This window comes from Penicillium malachiteum (assembly GCF_028827825.1).
Source record: "Penicillium malachiteum strain IBT 17515 chromosome Unknown utg000005l:1.0-9002435.0:326005.0-9005861.0, whole genome shotgun sequence".
NCBI lineage: Eukaryota > Fungi > Ascomycota > Eurotiomycetes > Eurotiales > Aspergillaceae > Penicillium > Penicillium malachiteum.
In genome coordinates this window covers 7,401,555-7,423,254 of record NW_026643099.1, presented here as the reverse complement: position 1 = coordinate 7,423,254, position 21,700 = coordinate 7,401,555, and the positions used below count along the sequence as shown (strand labels likewise).

Below are 21,700 nucleotides of genomic sequence, written 5' to 3'. Positions count from 1 at the left end.
ATCGCGCAGCATACCCCAAGTGCTTCAAGCAGTTCAGACTTTGAACGCACTATTCATACCCTGAATAATAGACACAATCCCACAAGCACCAGGGTCAGGGATACCCTTAGTAGGATTATCGTCTCCCTCACTAGCACCGACATAAGTCGATCGACCAAATGAAGATACCATCCACTTAGTCGCCTCAGCTCCCTGCTCCGAAGCCTTCAATGCTCTCTGCAAAGCATTTGCAGCACTCTCATTATCAGTAGATACCGCATTTGAAAGCTCATTGATGAATGGGATGAGCGCATCCATCAGTGTACGACTGTTCTCACGAGCATTGGTATACGCCTTAAGAGATTCCAATGCGGAGTTCGCACTCTTAGCGAAAAGCTGAACATTGACTTGCTTGGTCTCCGCGTAGTTCTTTTGAACGGCCGAAACAAATGAGTTCAGGAAAATTCCGTAAAGAGCGCCCGATGTGCCGCCCATACCGCTGCGCACGGAGGATGCAACTTTCATAAGGCCCTTGGATAGGCTGGAGAGGCTCTCGCCACTTTGCTCGGTTATAGCATATGCGGCTTTGGCTCCTGCGAGAAGGGTCGTTCCACAGTCACCGTCACCCATGAGTGTATCGTATTCTGTGAGCTTTGGTTCGTCTAGTTTGACTTGTTCCAGAATTTTGGCGAGAATGGTACTAAAGAATTGTTTGTCACCTGTAGAAGTAGTGTAATAATTAGCGACAGCTCTCAACCTGAAGGATAGTTACTGAAAGGTGAACTTACATGGGATTTCCTCCTTCATTTTGGGCGATGGAGCGCGCTGATTCTCCTCGGGTGTTAGTGATCGCTCTGCAGCCTCTAAAGGCTGGCACGATGCCCAAACATTCGACTTGACTGGCTGATCCAGCAGGGACAACAAATCAATGGAGGGGAATAGTTGAGGAGTGAAATTGGCGAGAGTGATGTTAAATCCCGGTGCGTCCAAAGCAGTCAAGTATGTGTTGACGTAGATTCGTACGGGACGGATTTCATACTCATCCCTCAGACATTCCAGCACGACGTTGGCAATGGCCTGTAATTCCAGAACAGAAAGACCACCCAAATTGTTGATCATCAGAACTAACGGTGCATCTTTGTGAGGAATGCCATGAAACTTCAGAAATCCGTGCTCGGGATCATCTTCATTGAGCAGAAGCTTGACCATATTGCTCACGAGCTGTTCAATGGTAGGCTGTGGTGAGATTCGCTGAGCACCAGGCTCATTGTGAATACCCATGCCCAGTTCAAGAGTATTTTCCGGGATAGATGGTTGATCCACACCACCAGGGAGATTGGCATAGTCCAGAGAACATCCGATTGTTCCCATGTTATCCGATACATGTTGAGCAATCTTGGCGACATCGGACAAGTCAAATCCACGAGCTGCAGCAGCGCCACTGACCTTGTGAATCAACACAGCACCGGCCAAACCTCGACGACCCACGAGTTTTCCTCGTGAATATGGCACAGAGACATCATCCGCTACTGTGACGATATGAGTCGGGACTCCGGTCTGAGCTTGGTATGTCTCGGCAGCAAGACCAAAGTTGAGTCTATCACCAGTATAATTCTTCACGACGATCAGAATTCCTTGAGGTGTTGACACTCTTTCCAGAGCAGAAATAATTTGGTCGAAGTTAGGGGAGGCGAAAACTCTTCCGCAGACTGCCGCGTCAAGCATTCCTTCACAGACATATCCTGCATGTGCAGGCTCATGTCCGGAGCCACCTCCACTGATAATGCTGACTTTTGATTTGCTTTGATTGATTGGACGGTAAAGAACTGAAATATCAATGTCAATTTGAATTTTTTTTTCTTGATCAGTTGGCTGGACTAACCTTTGTTGGTAGAATCATAACGCAAACTGGGATTTTGCTGCGCCAGCGATTTACACATATGATCGACTATGCGAGTCGGATCATTGAAGAAAGCCTTAGTCTTCATATTGACAGGATATGATTGAGATGAGAGGGATTCACGGCGAACAAGAGACTCAAGCCAACTCAGAGTGATTTTTGAAACTTTTATCACTCGAGCCGGGTTGTGTCCCACGCCCCCTCTCCTTATATGATGCCACATCGGAGTCTGAGCGATTGATCAACCCCGCAGCCCCCACGCTCGGTGTATTTTCTTGTTATGGTCCTTTTTCTTTCGTTGTACAACAGAACATCAAACATTTGAACCCCCTTGCGGAGGAGGCGGTTATTCCGCGGTCAAGTGGATACCATTATGGAGTACGAAAGTACTCAGCTGACCCTTTTGCATTCTCACTGCATTCATTGTTCCACGTCTACAATTATCATCAGGGAAGGTTTTCCGAGTCTCAAAAGCAACTTCAAATTATTGTCATATGTACTTTCGAGTTTTTTCTTTTACCCCACAACTGTGCATAGTGCGTGAACTCCACTCCATGCGTGGTCCACGGGATCTTGCATGCGGGGCTCATGTCAAAAGAACGGAAAGCAGAGCGATGATCAGTAAAATTACTGGTACTTTGGAGAATCTAGAAGGGGATCCAGAGCTGACTTTCGGACATAGTCCCGATGCTGCCGAGCTTTACTGGTTTTTGTTCACTCGCACTGGGAATGGTGGCCTGACTCAACAAAACTTGATCCTTGTTATTATTTTTGGGAACTGAGCTACATTTCAGCTGTAGTAAGAGTGCAAGACCGCAAGGTTCCAACTTGAACTTGAAGATTTTGACTCAAGACTCTGCTCCAGATGTCTGTTCAAGTTGCCTAATTGTACTTCAGCATACTCCGAGTCCTCTATACGATTGCAGTGGGATTTAGCGGCTCCCTTCTCTCAGGTTGTGGCAATACTAACTTACATCAACATTCAGCACAAACATGTAATACTAGTAAAGCAAGTCAACTGTAAGATAAGATCTCTGGGGCGACCATAACATGAAGCGTGTATAAAAGCATCGAAATTTTGAACATAGAGAATTGATGAGGGACATAAACTAGGTCCAATCCAATGTTCTATTCCATTGACCAGTTGACGCCATCTAACGGAAATTACCTACTGAGAGGCCTCATCACTTTATCTTTGGTCTACATCAAATTTTATCAAGCTCACATCAGAATTAATCTATATTGTGATAGACACTTTCCTAGATGTTATTCATCTTCTTCATAAGAATTTGAGAAGTCGTGATCATTCTCCTGAATATCCATGGATCTTCCCATTTATACCAGTAGTCAAATCAGCACCTGTATGAGCTCTTAGTCTCACTTGTCTCCTAGGTAGGTTCCGGTACTCATTCAAACTTTTGCCTTCTTTATGATGTAGATTATGTGGCTGATATAGATCAGACCACTGTCGTAGACGCGTAGGTGTTAGCTCTTACCATGCCTGTAGAACTTCTCTTCCTCACACTTCTCCTCACACTCTTCCCCAACACACAGCCTTTCCCCCACAGGCTCAGTTCTCCCTTCTTATCATTTCTTAACAGTCCTCACAGGACATCTCAATCACATCTTTCTGTTCTCAATCCCCAGGATTCCATTTCCCTCGCAGCACAGGAAAAGATCGCAAAGCGGCCACAGGCTGCCTGCAACATTGCTAGAGTCATTCTTGGCTTGAGGCTCTGTTCAGGTGCGCCATTCGGATAAGCCTCTGCTACCAAGTTGAGTTGTCAACACCACCTGGGCTGAATTACGGATCCCTTTGGTCCATTGCGACTGTGATTCCTTTCACTCCAATAACGGTGTTCGGAAGTTTCACATCACCTCGCAGTGTGAACTCAACGCCTATCTCAAACCTCCTACCCAAGCACAACCAACCTTTTCACTGGTCTACCCGACTCGCCTCCGCTATGGCTGAAAACCCAAAAAACCTATTAAGGCCCAGGGTCCTTGGAAAGAATCTGCACCTGACCATGAGGCTCATCTTAAAGATCAACTGAATTCCATCTCTCCCACAGCTACAGCTTTGTTCATTGCTGAGAGCAATCCATCAGACACAGAATGGGCATTGCTTGGCGCTCATCTGAAGAATTGCAGAAGCTGGAAGTAAGCAGCGGATTGTACGAAGATGTAAATGACAAGAACATCCCTCTTCATTGGCCTCTGAAAAAGCTCGGCCTGGGCTGCTCGTGTGGTGATCTCATTCAAAACCCATTCAAGGGATTGTTTTCGCGATTGGAGCTCTATTTGACTGGACATCTTCGATTTGAGGGCCCTAAAAACGAAGAGCATATTCGACTCTATGACGAAGCAAACCCCAAAGGAACCATCCAGATTCAAGAAGATATACCTTTTCGCATTGGTCTACATGAATTCATGGACGGATACATGGAATAGGTCTACGCAGACCCTAATCGCAAGCTTGACCCCGAGAACGAACCACCTGCCGGTCCCATCAACCTGAAAAAATTAGGGATTTACGAAAGCGATGCAATTGCCACATTCTGTCGCATGTTCGGTGCCCTTCCGCATATCATCCACAACCTTCCTACCTTGAAACTTCAGTCTACCAGAGTCGCTGAACTCGGATGTATCTCAGAAGACAGATTTTGCCAGTTCTTCACGCTCATGGAAAATCTCCAAGTGCTCAACTTCACTGTGGGTGAGGCCTTTGAAGATGATGAGGTCTTACTCACTCTTTACAAGATTCTTCCAACAAATCTGACCACCCTCTACTTTCGTGGACCCGTCTGGCTGGCCACTTCGGAATATTGGACCGACTGGCTAAACGCTTTCAGATCGCTGAGCTTTCTACCGAAACTTCAACGTCTTGCATTTGTTCTTGACCTTCATTATGGAGAGCCTGATCCTAAGTTTCCGGTCACAGAGAACCATGAGTGGTATTCAGAAGAGTGTCCGGCTCCAACGGGCTTGCTTCGACAAGTACGTCAGGAGTGTGAAACTCTCTATGAAATTGCTCGTGACCGTGGTATTATTTTGGAAGATATGCCGGCAGAGCCTCTTTGCGATATTGCGAGATGTGTTGACCCTCGTTGGTGATTCAATGCCTTTGGAAGAAGAATTATCTCTTCTCAGATGATCGATAACATAAAAGTTCTGACCTTGTTCACTAAATGAAATTCCATCGCATGAGCAAAGTATGAATTTTCCATAGCATCCTGTAGTACTAATAGGTCTCAAAGAGAGCCTCCTCATTTTCATTTCCATCACTTTTTTAGCTTCCTTTCCAGACATGGGCCAGCTCTCCGCTCCAAATAAGTCCTTCCACTAGAATATGTGATTATCTACGCGCGAGCCAAGATATTATCGGGAAAGAGACACCCGAAGCTCATCTGACCCAATTGCCAAGCAAATCCATCCACTCCAGGTATTTACCCCATGGATCCTTTCTCGGGGGATTGCTTCCCCGGACTTCAACTCCCTGTGGGGGTTAAGGGAAGAAATCATGTGAAATGGATAAGATGGGAGATTCTCCCGCGTTGCCAAGAGCCAGGGAAAAATGAGTCCCGCTCCATTTATTGGATCTTCGGCTAATATAACTTTCTTGGCCTCGTTTGGCTTGGAGTTACGAACTCTTTTTGACATTGGAGCTTTGATTATGAGTCTTGGCTTCCAGTGGAGGTCCCAGCGGGGGTTTATGGGCGAGTCATGTTGACTACGCTCTCAAGCGCGGGAGGTGCTTAAAGGCCATGATTTCTCCCGGTGTTTGTTAACATTCTGAAACTCCAGGTTATATTCACATTAATCAAATCAGGTCCTTGAATGACTTCAGTTATTCAACATGGGTCAAGACGACACTCAAATGCGTGATGGGATTCATCCCCAACAATCACAGCCTGAACTCGAGATGGAACATTATAAGGCTAAAGAGGATATCGCACACGTCGAGCGGGTGCTATCCCCAACTGATGACTTGAAAAAGGAAGATATGGACTTTTCTCGAGTGGATAAAGAGATTCAGATGTATGTCTCTCGGGGACAGGTGGATATCGACGAGGCCACCAACAAGAGGTTGAAACGAATGATTGATCGACGGGTTTTGGTAATCATGATCTGCACGTACTTCCTGCAAGCCCTTGATAAAGGAACTATGTCTTTCGCGTCAATTATGGGTATCAAAACTGATGCAGGTTTGGAAGATGGACAGAAGGTTCGTGACATCCCCTCAGAATGATAATCGTTAACAAGCACTAACTGCTTTCATGATCCTAGTACTCGTGGCTCACTACTTGTATCTATATTGCCGTTCTTACAGTCGAATATCCAACCAACTGGATCATCCAGCGCGTGCCTATTGCCAAATATTTGGGTATCAACATTTGCCTTTGGGGCACGACCCTGGCGATGCATGCAGCCTGCCACAACTTTACCGGGCTGGTGACCGTTCGGACCCTTCTGGGTATTTTTGAGGCATGTTGTCAACCTACATTCGTTCTTCTTTCGTCCATGTGGTATAAGAGGGAGGAACAGGCAGCCACCGTCACCTACTGGTGAGTTCGACTGGCTACTGCAGAGCGCGCGGGGCTTATTCATTTTTGCTGATCAATTTACAGGTACATGATGAATGGTGCTCAGCAGGTTGTTGGAGGACTTCTGGCATATTGCTTCACACTTATCGGTGGTGACAAGGTTCTCAAATCATGGCAGGCGCTGTTCCTATCATATGGATGTTTATCTGTGCTATGGGGTTTGTTTGTTATTTGGTATATGCCAGACTCTCCGATGCGAGCCAAATGTTTCAGCGAAGAGGACAAACACTTGATGGTCGAGCGATTGCGTTCCAATCAGACGGGTATTCAAAATAAGGAATTCCGCTCCTATCAGGTATGGGAGGCGCTTCGAGATCCCCAAACTTGGTGCTACTGCTGCATCCAGATATTCACCACCCTTCCGACTAGTGGGCTAGGTGCATTTGCCGGGATTATTATGACAGGATTTCACTTTACAACCTTGCAGAGTCAACTGCTGGCTATGGTTCTGGGATTTTATATAATCGTTATCTTGCTGACCTCTGCGTGGCTTGTGAAGAAGTACCAGCAGAATCTTTTGGTGATGTTGGGTTTTGTCATTCCGTACGCTCCCCATCTCGGATCTATCTTGCACATTTCTAACTTCATTCAGATCATATATTGGAACTATTGTCTTGATGACAGTTCCAAATACCACATTGGCTACAAAGGTAGGCCTTCTAATCAGCTACTACATCACTCTATCATTCTGGTCTGCTCAGACCCTATGTCTCTCCATGGTATCTCGCAACATTGCAGGGCAGACCAAGAAAGCCACAGTTGTGGCTGCAACTTTTATCTCATGGGCTGCAGGAAATGCGATCGGTATGTCTCAAACATCGAGCCTTGCCAGATTCATACTGACCATACACTCTTAGGCCCCCAAGTATTTCTTGATTGGGATGCGCCACGTTATCACATTGCTTGGAGCGTACACCTTGCATGCTATGCCTGTATGACCGCTGCTGTGATCTTCCTCCGATTTTATTTAATTCGACAGAACAAGAAGAAGGATGAAATGCTTGCTGCTGCAGGAGTAACAACTGCAGATCCAAACCTGATTCATGCCTTTGAGGACAAGACGGACCAGGAAAACCTCAACTTTCGTTACGTTTATTAAGATCAATCTGATGATTGCGAGCTTGAATTGGAAGTTGAGAATGGAATTTACTTCAAAAGCACCAAACAATAAATAGTCTGTTCTTTAGTAATATATTCATTAACCACCAATCCACCCGGGTAAATACTTTATATGAGGTTGAGGAACGCTGAGAACGGAAGAAAGAAAAAAAGAAGAAAAAAAGAAAAAAAAGGCTTGCTCCGCCTGAGACTCGACCAGAATCTTCCAAGGTTGAGGTTTCGCTCCGTCTGGAACTTCCAGAACATTAAGGATAAAAGCCACACGCCTTAAGCCAATTAGGCCAACGGAGCTGTCGTATTCTTCTCTGGGACATATGAAATGTATCCTGGAAGAAGCTAAAGTTTATGTCCGAATTCTGAGGGACCACGCACAAAGAGCAGATACATTCCTTCTTGATCCATTGACTTGCGCCTATGGTATGGATATCATTGGAAACATCACCCTGTGAGTAAAAACACATGGCTCTCCTCGTAATCCAGCCTCATTACTAATTTCTGGATTTTCAGGAACACACGATTCCGATTCCAAGAGGATCTTATAATCCGATTGCTGCAACAATGCGAGATATCATTGAACAACAATTTGGAGTTGAAACAGGTGGCTTGTTGAAAAGGATCATCCCTTGTACCCCCCCTGCTGGAGGTTGGCGACCATTCGAGCACGGGGCCCGACAGTGTATTTGTCAGAATATCTCCTTGATGGGTGTTAAAGCTTCGCTTGCTATGGTTCTGCGCGAATTGGATTTCCATGATGCGTATGCTGAGTATGATTCCTTGAACTCTTCGAGTGGCTTGAAGACGATGTTTGATGATAGAGTCTATATGATTCAGAAGGGGTCTGGACATCCGGCTCAGGGATTCCCTTACAAGGTTACTCTTCGGGATAAATCATGATACATATGGACATCATTGAAACTTCCACATGGAGTGTGAGACCTCGGGAGAAATGTCGATGAAGAATCGAGTCAGAGAATAATCAGTTTCGATCTTTATGACTTCCTATGTATATGTGAAGATTTTTAAAACATGTTATCGCAGTGTTTTTCCAGTGGAAACAAAACTTATCTTTCGCGAAAAGATCTGCAAATTTGTACTAATGCACGACGCAATCGAGCACAGCCTTACTCGGCATGACCAATTTCAACCAGAGATGATCCTCTTAATGGTCCCTATCGGCGTAGGGCGATGTTTAATATTAAACAGCCATAAACTGGCGCAAGGAGCAGTGTATTTTGGGTTACGAGCACAAAGAGCATAGCTGAGAAGCATCTCCCCGTGGCTCCCCTTGCCTTTCCTGACTAGCAATATACTGAAGGTCAACTTCCTCATTTGTTGCGATGCAGACAAATGACCCGGAAACAAGTTGTCGCACATCATCGATCGGAAGTTTCTTGGGCCACGACATTGCCATGCCTCTCTTGGCGGAGAATTATAGTTGTTGACCAAGTGTATACCGCCCTCGTACCTCCAGTCGAATTCCATTCAGTGAGCCGGAGGAGTATCTCTTCGGTTTAGAAGGCTATCAAGTTTATGTCTTTAACGAAAAAGATGTTGCAGGGCTGGCACGCTGATATGTTCTTTTCCAAATCCATTATGGCCGGAAAGGTCTTATTATCTCATGGCATAATTCAAGTCAGCTTTCAAATGTTGCGTCGCGTCGTGTCGCGTCACTCCCGATGTCCACGGGTCTATCTCACCCCGGTGACGTAAGCTTTCACCCATTTCCAAGGTTTCCACCTGGGCACCAGAGCACCCACCAGACTACCTGTCCGCGTATAAGCCACACGCTGGTCAGTTAGTAGCATGGTGAGTGACCATATGCGAATCCTGACTGTTGTATGTTCTTGTTTTCCCCCAGCGCCTTTGGACTTTAGTGAACATACACGCTTCACTCTTCCTGTGGGTTCACTCAAGTCCGAACGCGCTTGGGATGCATGTATCTTCAGATCAGACCTCCTCTCACACTGAATTCTTAAGCCCTCTTAGCGTTTGTGGGGCCTTCTTCTTTGCGGGGACCAAACTCGCGATAACAGTGTGACATCCTCCCTGAACTAGTTCACTACCACCCTCTTTGACATCGATACATACGCACATTAAATGGTTGGTAGTGAAGTACTCCCAGGTGGCGTACCAGTCATGGCGACACCACTGACATCAACACCCCAAGACCCCAAGGGTGATGACACGGCAGACTTCGGCGACTTTGTGAGCACTGAAGATGAGGAAGTTGACCTCGAAGAGGTTGTCGAGCCCTGGCAGAAGTACGATGTGAAGGAAACTCCACGTGTCTTCTACCCTATTCATGTTGGAAAAGTGCTTAATGAGAGATATCTGGTAGAGCATAAACTTGGCTTTGGCGGTTTCTCTACTGTCTGGATGGCCCATGACCTTCACGAAAAGAGGGATGTAGCGCTCAAAGTCATGTCTCCGGGAGAATATGGAGATTAAGAAACCCGCATTCAGGATGAAATCGTTCAGAATGTACAGGATACCTCTCACCTTGTGACATATCTGGCAACCTTTCTACTCCCTAGAAACAACTATCATCACAGGGTTCTAGTATTTCCCTTAATGGGTCCATGCCTTGATAGAATCATCCTAGGAAAGATATCCATGTCTACTCGTATGTCTGCTGCTCAGCAATTACTAGAGGCCTTGGAACTTTTATATGAAGCTGGGGTTGTACACCGTGGTAAGTGGAATCTGCCTTCGACTCCCTTTTCTATTCGTCTGTATTCTAATATATTTTCAATAGATCTAAATGAAAGGAACTGTATGTGGGGGATGGTTCCTCTGCATAATCTCGATAGGACTGCTAAATATAAAGCACTTGGTCGACCACTAAAGGAAGTAATACCATGTGTCGACCTCTGGAAGCATGGAGAGCTTGTTCGGTCTGTTGAAGTCCCTGTGAACTTGCGTACCGAGGCATTCTATCTCGGTGACTTTGGTCTAGGGATGAAACTTGGTGACCCTATAACTCAACGCGGCTATCCGCCTGTGCAATTTCGCTTACCAGATCGTCTTCATGGGAAACATCCAAGCTTTGTCTGCGACATGTGGAGTTACATGGTCATCTTTGCGGAGCTTTACTTTGGCTACCTGCTTTTCCATTCCTTCCTTGACGGTGGAATAGTAACTAGTCTTGCCATATGTTTGGGTCCACTACCTGAGGAGTGGAAGGACCTTTACACTCACCCTGGACGCCTTGATTCTTGGTATGATCAGCGTCAAACTCCTGATCCAGAGCATGATCTCGAATCAACAATTGCATACTTTCGTCCCGATGCTGATCCGACTGAGCGAAAACATGTGCAAACTGTTATGTCCAGGGTATTTACTTACTGCCCAGAAAAGCGCCTGACCGCTACACAGCTTCTGCAGGACCCGTCATTCAGAGCTATCATGGAAAAATATGGTTGTTGATGTTATTTTCTCTCGATTTCCTGTGCTTCCTCGCTGTTTCTTACCTGCACTGGGTGCTTGTTTGCCGGCAATCAAAACCATTCTCATCCTTATGGGCCTCGAAATCGAAAGTCAGACCTAGATCCTCATAAAAAACTGAATTAGCCAATGGCAAATTTTAGAACGCGGATCAAATGCACCTGACAGAAGAATTCATTTTGTAAACGCCTTTTGTCAGAACCTGGAAAGTCGTGGATTTCTTCACTTGCTTTCTTTAGGTAGTCATGACCGACCTGGATTCAGTTTTTTGTGAGTTCCCCGGGTAGGGCGATCTAGTGGAGATGTAGGATATGTCCCATTCTGTCTGCCAGGGAGTGCCGGGAACTAGCTGTAATCTGACTAGTTGCCGGCCCAGCCAAAATGCGCTGTCCTCGGCGCTGAAACACAGTCAATCTGGGAGGTAAGGACCTATGCGGTATAGCACCAGGAAGGGACTAGGCATGGGTAACAGTGGTCCGGAATTCAAGCATGAGAGAATTTGGTGTGAGAGAGGTCAGGAGCAGACGTTAAACAGAACACGGCTGATAATGCTGTGATTAGCCTGGGGTAGGTTACCCTCCTGATATCTTCTACGTAGGTGTGCTATTGGTTGTTGAGGAAACTTTCAGCGAGAAGTGAAAGTCTGTAGATGTGGATAGTTCAGGCTCCAGGCTACCGCATTGTATAAACTTGAAATTCTAGCTCTCACCTTCCCTCCTCGAACTTCTCTATCTTTAGAACATGGGACCCAGGATATGAATTTTAGAAAGATCTTGATGTAAAGCTTTCTATGTTCAAAATCGGGTTTGCTTTCTTAGATAATCCATTTCCATCAAAAAATTCTAATTCGCGCAACGTTTAGACATATGAAATGACCGGCAGTATCGTTAGTGAAACCATTAATTATATAGACAGGATCGGGCAAGGCAGCAAACTCAGAGATGTGAGGGTCAATTCAGTAGGACAACAACCACCGGCCCATTTCTGCTGAAGAATTCTGGAATCTTCCATCTCTCCCCTCTCCCAATATTCAAATGTTATATACCAATACCTAATCGGTATGACTATCCGTAGACTGAGGGATTCCGCGGTAGTCCCTGGCCATGCCTAAGGTACCATAGGCCATTCCTCGCCGTAATGTAAACCCCAGAAAAGTCGAATCTTGCGCCACTGGCAATTATCAACCGACCACTCCGTTGACCTCCTGCGGGTGTGGTAGGAGGCATTTGACCTAAGCTTATTCCCGTCCCAGCAGAATCCCATCGGAATGGTCTGTTGTGGAAGCGATTGATTGTCCCCTGCGGGCTGCGGAGTAAAAGGTGCATATGACCCCTGTCGGGGAGTGGAACCTGATCGGCTTCTGGCATAACGGGCTACCTATGAATATAGAAAATACTTTGTTAGGTGAAGGTTCAACTGAGAAGGAGATTTGGTTCTCTTGTAATGATGCGAATATCTTACTGGGTAAGTAGTAATAGCAGCAGAAATAGTAATCCTGTACGCAGTCAAAGATGCAGAGGATGCAAATGACCGTAGGTCGCAGTGCTATATGGATGCCAGGTGTTGAGTCCAAAAAATCTCCCACTGCCCAATTTCCATCGGCACCTTGACTATTTATGCCAAATTTAAAGCGGGGTATTGTATATGAGTCGAGTCTTTAATTTAGTCACTCGCTAAATGCCACAAAGTTTGGAGCCCACGGGATGGTATCTAGAAATCCATTATAATTGGATAGCAAATGCTATAGCTGCATGCAAATGCACATGTGCATGATTCCTGGATGGGGCTGGCCCCGGGGGCCCGCTCAAAATGTACATTCGGGGGCCAAGCTTCAAATACTTCAAGTTAGTACACTCCTTGGATTATTCATAGCGTCATCGACCATCAATTGCAGCTGAAACGACCCGTGCATCTTCAGTGGCATGCACAGCTTAGAGCATTCCTCACTAGTATGTAGGTACTATATAACCATCTATTTTGGAATATATATTTTGGAATTTTAAGTACATACGACCACAGGGTGTGGAGAACACGGCTTCCCGTCCGCTTAGCCGTACTTAAGCCACACAGATCAGTATGACTGACTTTTTATAGAGCGTTTTTAGCATAGAGCGGCATGGAATTTCCTTGAGGTGAGTAGGGATTATATTAGATTGGGTGATAACCTGGTGAGCTACTATCAAACTCACTCAGGGAGTATCCACACACACTAAACATCATCCCCTAGATTCCCCTGTAAATCCGCCTTAGAAGATATGTCCACGGGCACATATAAGTCTATCTAAAGATCTGGGATGTTATAAGGTCACCTATTCAATCTAGTATACCTAATATACGGATAGTCTGAGAGAAAGATATTCAGAAAGCTCTCCACCAGAGTATTGGAATTTCAAGTTATAGCTTCCTACCTTCCGAGACTTCAAGGAACTTTTACTCATTCAAATTTTAGGATTAAGAAGCTTTTCAGGTGAAATTTCGCCGGCTGCAAAGTAAAGATCCAGAGCGGATTGATTGATTACTTCTGGAATCCGATACTATAGATAGAGGCTTTAACAGCCCTTAATTCCAAGCTTTCGAAGATGTCTTCGAGTCGCTTAATGTTTTTCTCACGCAACTCATACTAGTCAAAATTCAGCTTCTGAATTAAGACCACTTTACTACCCTGTCCGGGTAATAATGCTGGGCTCTTTCAGCTCTAACAAAGATAGCCAGTTCTTTAAGGGCATTGATAGTAACTTGAAGGTTGTAGCTGGACAAAAGAATCTATGAAAGAGAAAAAAATTAAAAGTTAGGGATGACTGACTTGTGACTTCTAATTTACAATGGCTTGTTTCAGATCTATGTGGAAGTCTTTAGACAGCGCTTTAAGCGGTCTATTCCGGTCACTCTGTCTCTCTCCAGTCCCTTTGTCTGTCCAGTCAACCTTGGAAGTATTTGGACTTTCCATGGTTTCAAAATAACTTTGCATCCCCCGTATAGCTATATTTGTCCAAAATTCTATGCTATAAGATCGTTCAAGCTACCTCAAATGCACCTTTTGTAATCATCCACAGTAAACACTACCAAAGCATAGTGCTTGATCCTCGAGACATCAGCGAACTCGGAACCCCAAACTCACATCCAACTTCAGGTTAAAGCTATTCTTTTCTCCTTAAGATACATTTTACATCTGGCTACCACTAACATGGCCCCGATCCCTCAAAATTTTGTGAATATCTTCTTCTCAGGCACTGACAGCCGATTGAGCGATGCCGACTTGCTCAAAAAGATGTTAGAGGCAGTCAGGCAGTCTAGGGTGACTCTCAGCTCGAATTCTATAATGGGAGGAGTGACTCAATGTGTATCGCTTGAAGTGAAGGGCACTGGTCTCGCTAGTTTCAATCACTCAGCAGAGATGTCAATCCTGAATATGATAGAACAGCTTCCTGCTCATGGCTTGCCATTTGACCGAAATTTTATCTTTCGGAAGGCTTAAAGCCCGCAAATATTCAAATCATGGTATTATGTCTGTCTTTACAAATTTAATTTTCCTTATTTCATGTTCCGGAAATTGTACCTACAAGATTGCCAGTCGTTACAGATTGAGAATACACATTCCTACTACATAGTACATACTATCTCTGATTCGTACCCATAGGGGTGGCCTCGGTGTCCATGCATTAGCATCTTGGTTGTAGTTTTGTTCATTGTAGCTCAGGCTGGATCGACCCGTGGACCGCTGAGTGTATAGCTTAGAGTATTGTTCCTCTCATCACTAGGTAGAAGTGTATAGAGAGGATGGTGAGGTTAAAGAGACTAGGAGCGTACATTTAGCGGTGAAATCGACTAAATTTACTGGTCTGATCTCTCCCAATGTTTCAATGAATGAATTCCAACTTGAAGCTATCACGCAGACCATAAGATATTGGCTTTTTTATCGCACGAGCAGCTTAAAGTCTAAGCCGTTCATATATAATCATAAAGCAACTGGCATTATCACGCAACACTCCATCATCCAATTTAACGCTAAGGTTTAGTGTAATTGCCTTTTTACCATATAGGTTACGGTAGTGCGCTCAAGTGCTAGACTCGATCGGTTGACGAGTCTATCTCCCTGAAGAAGAGGCACACTCAGTTGCGCAATGATCCGCCGCTTTTCTCAAGAAATTTAGCCATAGTATTTATAAAAGGAGCCTGGTCTTCTTCCTGGCCCTAATGTTCACTAAGCTGTATAATTAAAACTTCTGCACATACTTGTCTCGGCTTCAAGGGTTATTCTGTAGTGTTATCCCTCGCATTGGCGTTACGGCATCCATGGATGGGCCACGATATGGATATATGGTTGGATTTGGTGATAATATTAAAGAGATAGTGGCTCGCAGATGAGGGATTTTCAAATGTTGGATCACTGGCACAATGTATATCATAAAATTTGAATTAATATACACAGTGCTGCCCATGAGACACGTAGTACCTCTTCAAACCTAGTAGTAGGAAAGGAAGGCATTAAGGCGGAAGATACATTGGTAGAGTAAGTTTATCATATTTATGATAGAGGTGGTATAGGGGAATGATGCTGATAGAGAAGTAACTATTATATACTCGACTCACAGGGAGAGTATGAAGACCACGGAAAAATAAACACGCGGTCAAGATCAATGGCCCACGTCTTAGCCGAGGATGCAGTCGATGTCAATTTAAGCGTGAGTGTCACCGACGATGTTGTGGGAGTAAAAACCCATCTGTAGTGGGACCAGCCGGTTGCCAGCGCCGATGCAGCATACGTATGCGTCGTGGACCCGGATTCAATAACATAGAACTGTGTGGATACGCCGTCGCTGCTCCTCAGATACTGCGAGAAATAATACTCCCTGCCTGCTTCCACGTCGATGGTCTGCGAGATGGTCACTGTCTCTGCTTCGCCAGACGCGATTGAGGCTTGGAGAGCATAAGTTGTGCTATCACCGGCAACGAAAGCAGTAGTTCCGCTTCCGGTTGTGGTCACCGTCAATCCGCCGAGGCTATTGTCAAAGTCGGGGTTACGCACTGCGTTGCACGTCGTCGTCGGAAAATCTGTCGTTGTCCCGCTGACCGTCTCGGTCTGCGTGACGGTCACATCGGACGTCACTGTGACATATGAGGTGCTGGTCACATAGTTCTTCGAGGTTCTCACAGTGTAAAGCGTTGAAGGTGTAGCTGTGACAGTCACCACGGCAGTGGAGGTGACACTTAACACAGATGTGACATCAATCGTGTTGGTCACAATTGTGGTCACTACGTCGTTAATAGTGGTAAACGCTGTCTGAGTGGTAGTCTCGGTCGCTGCATCCTCGGTCATCACTGTTGCTAGCAAGGTAGTCGTAACGGCCCCAGTGATATCGGTAGTCACAGTAGCCGGACTGGCTGTGTCCGTCACATACGCCGTCTGTACGATTTCCGTTGTCGAACCCGTGACACCGAGCTCCAAGCACGCGGCAGTGAGAATCGAGGGCTCAAAGAAGTCTAGCTCAGTCGGAACTACCACATCACGTTTCGCAAAATCCGAATACGTTGCCTCTGCGGTCACAGTGGCGGTGACAGTATTGGAGGTGACATCTATGACAGTGTCCGTGGCCACGCTTTCGATAGTCATGGTATCCACGCTCGTGATGATGACGGTCGTCGGGTTCGGCTCCACGACCGTGCTGGTTCCCCCAATGACAGTGCTGGTGGGTTTTATGGTTTCCGTCGTGGTGATATAGTTGGTATATGTGATGGTATTTGTGACTACATTCTTGTCCACAGCTGTGGCCAGTGCGGTAACATAGCTCATGTCACTGTAGTGGAATAGTCGGTGACAGTATTGACATATATTTCAGTTGCAGTCACCGCATTTCCAGTCGCAAGCTGGGTGTATGTTGTTGTAGTAGTCGAGGAAGCGTCGACTAGCGCTGAGCAGAACCCGTATCCATCGATACTGGACAGAATCTCATACGCATCGTAGATATCGTACAACTCGCACTCGGAATATTGCTCTTCGACGATGGTACCGACTGCCGGCAGGGCTAACGCACCGGCAATTGCCGCAAGAAACACAGAGATATTTCTCATGGCAGGCCAAAGAAAAAAAAGACAAAAACATACAACAGCATGTCTAAGTTGGTGGTCACCTGACTCACCTCCAGGGCTAGCGCCCACGATTCGGGTGTGGGCGGCTCGCCGCTCTATTCAGCCCTCTTCAGGGCACTAGAGACAGACACTTACCCACCTGATTTCCTTCACCTGAATTCTCAGCCCATGTATCAAAGAGTCAGTTTTAGTATTTTGAGCTAGACCGGCTTACATAGGATAAAGGGCCTTCCGCAGAACTGTCAACTGAACCTCAGAATGGCTCAAATAAAATCGGTCGCAATAATCGGAGCGGGGGTTTCAAGCTATCGGAACTTCAGCATGGTCAGGGCTGACATAACATTGCTTCCTACCTAGGCACAGCTGCATCTGCAGCGCTCGAAATGGAAAATACAGTTCATCGCATTCGAGTATTTGAAAGAAGTGAGAGGACGGGAGGCACATGCCCGGTGAGACCTACCCCCAGAGAACGCAGTTCTTATTCCTCCAATTTCTAATATCTCATCGATCGATCAAGATATATGACCCGGACCCCGGTGCGCCATTTCCAATTTCTCCAGGCAGTCTTCTGTATGTCACTGATCCTCCATCGAAGATGCGTAACGTCAATCCCTCTATGGCAAGCCATTATCTCTCGCTACTTTCATCTTCATCACTGAGATACTCAAAGTCCATGAAAGCAAGTGCTCCATCTGCTCAGGGTGAAGCTGTGTGCGTCTAATGTGCTAGAATTTCTACGATTTCTACGATTGAAAGTACCTGTGAATATTGCTAAACTGGATCACCATCCGCAATTCAGAATTCTGAGAATACATTCAACGATACCCCTTCAAAGACACTGCGAGTACCAATCGTTGGAATAGGTGCAAGTGGTTCCACTGATACAAGTAGTCGCCCCAGTCCAGCCACTCCCACCACATTGTCCATACTTCTGCGCAACACTAGTACTAGAGGACCCAGACGAGGTCGTAGTAGTAGTAGATGTAGCTGTAGAGGTGCTAGTTGCAGTTCCCCCCAGAGCAGTCAAGATGCCTGTGTAAGCTGGCTTCTTAACCAAGTTTGCATCCCATGGACAAGCCGCACCCTGCCCCGAGAAAGTATTTGGGACCCAAGAGTATTTGTCAGTCCAGTCCCAAATTGTGATGCCGACACATCCGCTGGTCTGTGCACAAGCGGCAACAGTGCTCGCGTAGTCCGTCTTCTGCTGAGCAAGTAAAGCATCCGTGGAAGGTAGTGTCATGCGAATGTCCAGCTCCGTAATAGCAACCTCGACACCAAGTGCTGTAAAAGCAGCCATTTGACTTGCCTGCGCGCTTTGGCTGGGTGTGCTTCCGACAATGAAGTGGGACTGGAGACCGACACCATCGATCTTGGCGCCGTATGACTTGACCAGCTTGACGATGTTCTGCGCAGCAGTGGCCTTGGATCCAGCGGACTCGATGTTATAGTCGTTATAGTATAACTTGACGTCTGGGTCGGCAGCAGCGGCTGTCGCAAAGGCAATTGGAATGTAAGCTTCGCCGATGTATTGGTAGAAGATATTGTCACGGTAGGTTCCGTCGTCGGCGAGACCTTCGTTCACAACATCCCACGCATAGCACTGTCCTTTGTAGTGAGTCACCACGTTGGTGATGTGGTTCTTCATTGCAGCAAGAAGTGTCGCGTTGGTCCAGGTTCCACTGCTGACTAGTCACACAAACCTCATTGTTAGCAAAAAAGATCAAGTAGACAGCAAGTGATTCATGTAAAGATAGTCTTACCCCAGCTTGGTAACTGTTCATACCACACAAGGTTGTGGCACCGCAGTTTTTGGCCATTGGCCTCTGCCAAATCGGCAATCACGTCGCCATTGGTGAAGGTGAAGGTATTCTGCGACGGCTCCGTAGCATCCCACTATCAACAGTCGAGGAAATTTTATTAATTTCGGTTCAAAAGACAAATCAAGTTCAGTGCGCGATCATACCTTTTGAGAGTTTCCAGGGGTGATCTGACCGAAGTCTTGTGTGTTATTTAATTGGGTTTCGTAGGCCGTGTCTGTCAACTCTGGATTATCTGTGGCAGTTCCAAAGTACGCCTTCCCGAGAGCCACGGCAGCTGTATCAAGACCAGCGGATTGGGCACTAAGTAAATGTCAGTTATTGGCCACACGAAGTGGTTGAATTAATCTGCGTACAGCTGTGGTAGAGTGGCCGCCCCCAAGAGCACTGCTTTGACAGATAAACAAACCATTTTGAAGATATCGCAGTGACGTTCGACTTTTTGGCATGATTTTTTTTGGCGGGAGCTGAGCTGATTAAATAGAAAGGGGGTGTGTCGCAGCCAGTGTGTCCTGAGATTAGCCTGGAGAAAAATGAAGTGGATTCTCAACTTGATTCCACCATCAATGGTGTGTCAGATTATGCTATCAATTCGGGGAGATACCCCGTGGCGTGGCGGGCGCGGCTACCCTGAAGAAAATCAATTTAGGCTTATTGTCCCCGCTGTCGATCACTCTGGGATATGGTCCCACTGACTCGGAGGATACGATACCCTTGGTACTCTTGGCCTCGATTTTATCCGAATTACGTGACCATTAACTAAATCCGTACATTATGAACTTCAAAGGCAGGTTGCGAATTTGGAGATTATTCAAATGCTTCATGTATTTCGTCTGTTCCGCTTTGGCGAAGAGTTTCATCCGGATTCACCTTAGTTTAAAGCCTAACCCACGAACCTTTCAGCTCTTATATTCAGGTACAGAGCTCATTTTCCCAAGCGAAATCCCAATCGCTTGATTTTACTCACATGCATCATATAGGCTAAAATGAAGGGTCCCGTGTTATCAGGCTATAGCGTAGTTCCGTGACATTTTGACATTTCCCCCTTGTATGTCACTTCGGGGAACTCTCCGTCTTCTAGCTCAATTGGGGTGAGTGCCAAGCTCATGAAACCAATTGAAATTGCCATCTATTCGGAGGAAGACATGGCAATTGTTTGTCCAGGTGACTAAATCCATGATATCACAGTCAATATGCGATCCAATGATCCTGCAATGCTTGGCTTCACGTAAACTTTCTTCCGCCAAGCAATTCCTCTATCCTCTTAAGGAGCTTCCGCCAAGAGATGTGGCAGAGGATACTCTTGCTGGACTTTTCCAAGCGTTCAAGGGTGAGTCATTCGTGAAGGAATGGGCTGATAAAGGCTTTGGCAACGTAGTCTGGAGCGACATCCAATCCGGAGCATCGAAAAAGAAGGAATTTGCAAGCCCCCTTTCGTGCTCTCATATTTACCTCAATGATCCGTTCCCGCGCGAGCGAAAGCCCGCCACAGTAGAGGCTAATGAACGTCCACCCTTGTTCGGCATCCCACCTTTCCGAATCAGGAATCGGCGTCTACGCCTGAACAAGCTCAAGACCTTGGAATGGTGATGGCCCGTGATGAGCAAGAGCGGACGACAATGGGAGCAGATTCATTCCAAAAACTTGATGACACTCGACTCCAAGGTTTTCAGACAATGCTCATGCTTTACGGACAAGAAAGCAAGAGGCGATAAGTAATGGCCTACACGGAGCAGCAGGACCTGCCTATTCCTTATCTGCACGATACAAGAGGAAAGACCCTCTTGCTTGGAAAAAAGTCAATCGGAAACCTCAGCTTATGGATCTTCTTCTGTGCACCTCACAGGTCAATATCAATTCACAAGATATCTGGAAGCATACCTCCCCGATGCAAGCAATTGCATTCAATGATCAGCAAACCAGTCTACAGAAATCGGACCCAGAAAAATGGGGATAACCCTGGTTGTGTTTGGTAATATGGTTGCAATACTGGTATCACATATTTTGAGCAGATATAATACAGCGATCACCTGCCATGCGGGAGGACTGGGGATTTTGAAAATGGTGTTAACACAGTGTAGATATCATACATGGATATAAAATATTTCTTAGGTGAAAAGACATGCTTTACTATATCCAATAGTTATATATTCAGGACTAAAACATATCTCTCAGGATAGACATATAAGAGAAAAATATAAAATATTTTAATTATAAAAATGTGTCAGACTAGAAGATGTGTTACTACAAAATATATCCGAAAAAAGATTCTGGGTACTACCCTGATACAGGCCCGGTAACTTTCACCTTACCTATTTAGGAAGGGGGTTGCTTCACACTTCATACCTAGGTACCGCCCTTCCTCCCTTATTGCTTTACAATACATCTTTTTTTCTTTTGATCTACAGGGGAATTAAACCCAGGACCTACAGCTTACAGGCTACAATTTACAAGGCTACATTTTACAACAGTTTACCACTACACCATCTACATTATTTTAACATCTTCACACCCCAAATCACATCTTACACAGACTACATATTCCATAACAAGCAATTCCACACAGATAATTCAACAGGCTATAACATAGACTACAACACAGACTACAACACAGACTACAACACAGACTATACATATTAACATATATCAACACTCTATAGACATATTTTAAAATAGAAATTATATCAACATATTTCCAAATTCTATCATTTAAACCCCCATAACATATAATTTAATAATAAAACATTTTT

At 45.6% G+C, this 21,700-nt stretch overlaps 9 protein-coding genes across 9 annotated transcripts; 6 read left to right on the top strand and 3 right to left on the bottom strand.

Moving 5' to 3' along the window:
* Positions 1 to 33: 33 nt before the first annotated feature.
* N7483_012746 (dihydroxyacetone kinase) lies at positions 34 to 1,967 on the bottom strand (the record flags this gene model as incomplete). Its single annotated transcript, XM_057096173.1, has 3 exons — positions 34 to 698; positions 768 to 1,805; positions 1,862 to 1,967. 3 exons carry the CDS (start codon positions 1,965 to 1,967, stop codon positions 34 to 36), a joined length of 1,809 nt encoding a protein of 602 aa, XP_056942144.1.
* A 2,027-nt stretch (positions 1,968 to 3,994) lies between these two features.
* Positions 3,995 to 4,993, top strand: N7483_012745 (uncharacterized protein; the record flags this gene model as incomplete). The annotated part of the gene is made up of 2 exons (XM_057096172.1): positions 3,995 to 4,295; positions 4,341 to 4,993. The coding sequence occupies 2 exons, from the start codon at positions 3,995 to 3,997 to the stop codon at positions 4,991 to 4,993; spliced, it is 954 nt and encodes a 317-aa protein (XP_056942143.1).
* Positions 4,994 to 5,735: 742 nt separating this feature from the next.
* On the top strand, positions 5,736 to 7,582 carry N7483_012744 (uncharacterized protein; the record flags this gene model as incomplete). The annotated part of the gene is made up of 5 exons (XM_057096171.1): positions 5,736 to 6,104; positions 6,167 to 6,444; positions 6,508 to 7,026; positions 7,076 to 7,287; positions 7,341 to 7,582. The coding sequence occupies 5 exons, from the start codon at positions 5,736 to 5,738 to the stop codon at positions 7,580 to 7,582; spliced, it is 1,620 nt and encodes a 539-aa protein (XP_056942142.1).
* Positions 7,583 to 8,160: 578 nt separating this feature from the next.
* On the top strand, positions 8,161 to 8,496 carry N7483_012743 (uncharacterized protein; the record flags this gene model as incomplete). Its single annotated transcript, XM_057096170.1, has 1 exon — positions 8,161 to 8,496. One exon carries the CDS (start codon positions 8,161 to 8,163, stop codon positions 8,494 to 8,496), a length of 336 nt encoding a protein of 111 aa, XP_056942141.1.
* A 1,242-nt stretch (positions 8,497 to 9,738) lies between these two features.
* Positions 9,739 to 10,050, top strand: N7483_012742 (Protein kinase domain containing protein; the record flags this gene model as incomplete). Its single annotated transcript, XM_057096169.1, has 1 exon — positions 9,739 to 10,050. The coding sequence occupies one exon, from the start codon at positions 9,739 to 9,741 to the stop codon at positions 10,048 to 10,050; it is 312 nt and encodes a 103-aa protein (XP_056942140.1).
* A 165-nt stretch (positions 10,051 to 10,215) lies between these two features.
* Positions 10,216 to 11,028, top strand: N7483_012741 (protein kinase domain protein; the record flags this gene model as incomplete). The annotated part of the gene is made up of 2 exons (XM_057096168.1): positions 10,216 to 10,294; positions 10,358 to 11,028. 2 exons carry the CDS (start codon positions 10,216 to 10,218, stop codon positions 11,026 to 11,028), a joined length of 750 nt encoding a protein of 249 aa, XP_056942139.1.
* A 4,591-nt stretch (positions 11,029 to 15,619) lies between these two features.
* On the bottom strand, positions 15,620 to 16,837 carry N7483_012740 (uncharacterized protein; the record flags this gene model as incomplete). Its single annotated transcript, XM_057096167.1, has 1 exon — positions 15,620 to 16,837. One exon carries the CDS (start codon positions 16,835 to 16,837, stop codon positions 15,620 to 15,622), a length of 1,218 nt encoding a protein of 405 aa, XP_056942138.1.
* A 1,125-nt stretch (positions 16,838 to 17,962) lies between these two features.
* N7483_012739 (putative endo-1,4-beta-xylanase) lies at positions 17,963 to 19,362 on the bottom strand (the record flags this gene model as incomplete). Its single annotated transcript, XM_057096166.1, has 4 exons — positions 17,963 to 18,819; positions 18,894 to 19,026; positions 19,097 to 19,253; positions 19,307 to 19,362. The coding sequence occupies 4 exons, from the start codon at positions 19,360 to 19,362 to the stop codon at positions 17,963 to 17,965; spliced, it is 1,203 nt and encodes a 400-aa protein (XP_056942137.1).
* A 791-nt stretch (positions 19,363 to 20,153) lies between these two features.
* Positions 20,154 to 20,540, top strand: N7483_012738 (uncharacterized protein; the record flags this gene model as incomplete). Its single annotated transcript, XM_057096165.1, has 1 exon — positions 20,154 to 20,540. One exon carries the CDS (start codon positions 20,154 to 20,156, stop codon positions 20,538 to 20,540), a length of 387 nt encoding a protein of 128 aa, XP_056942136.1.
* Between the last annotated feature and the right edge of the window lie 1,160 nt (positions 20,541 to 21,700).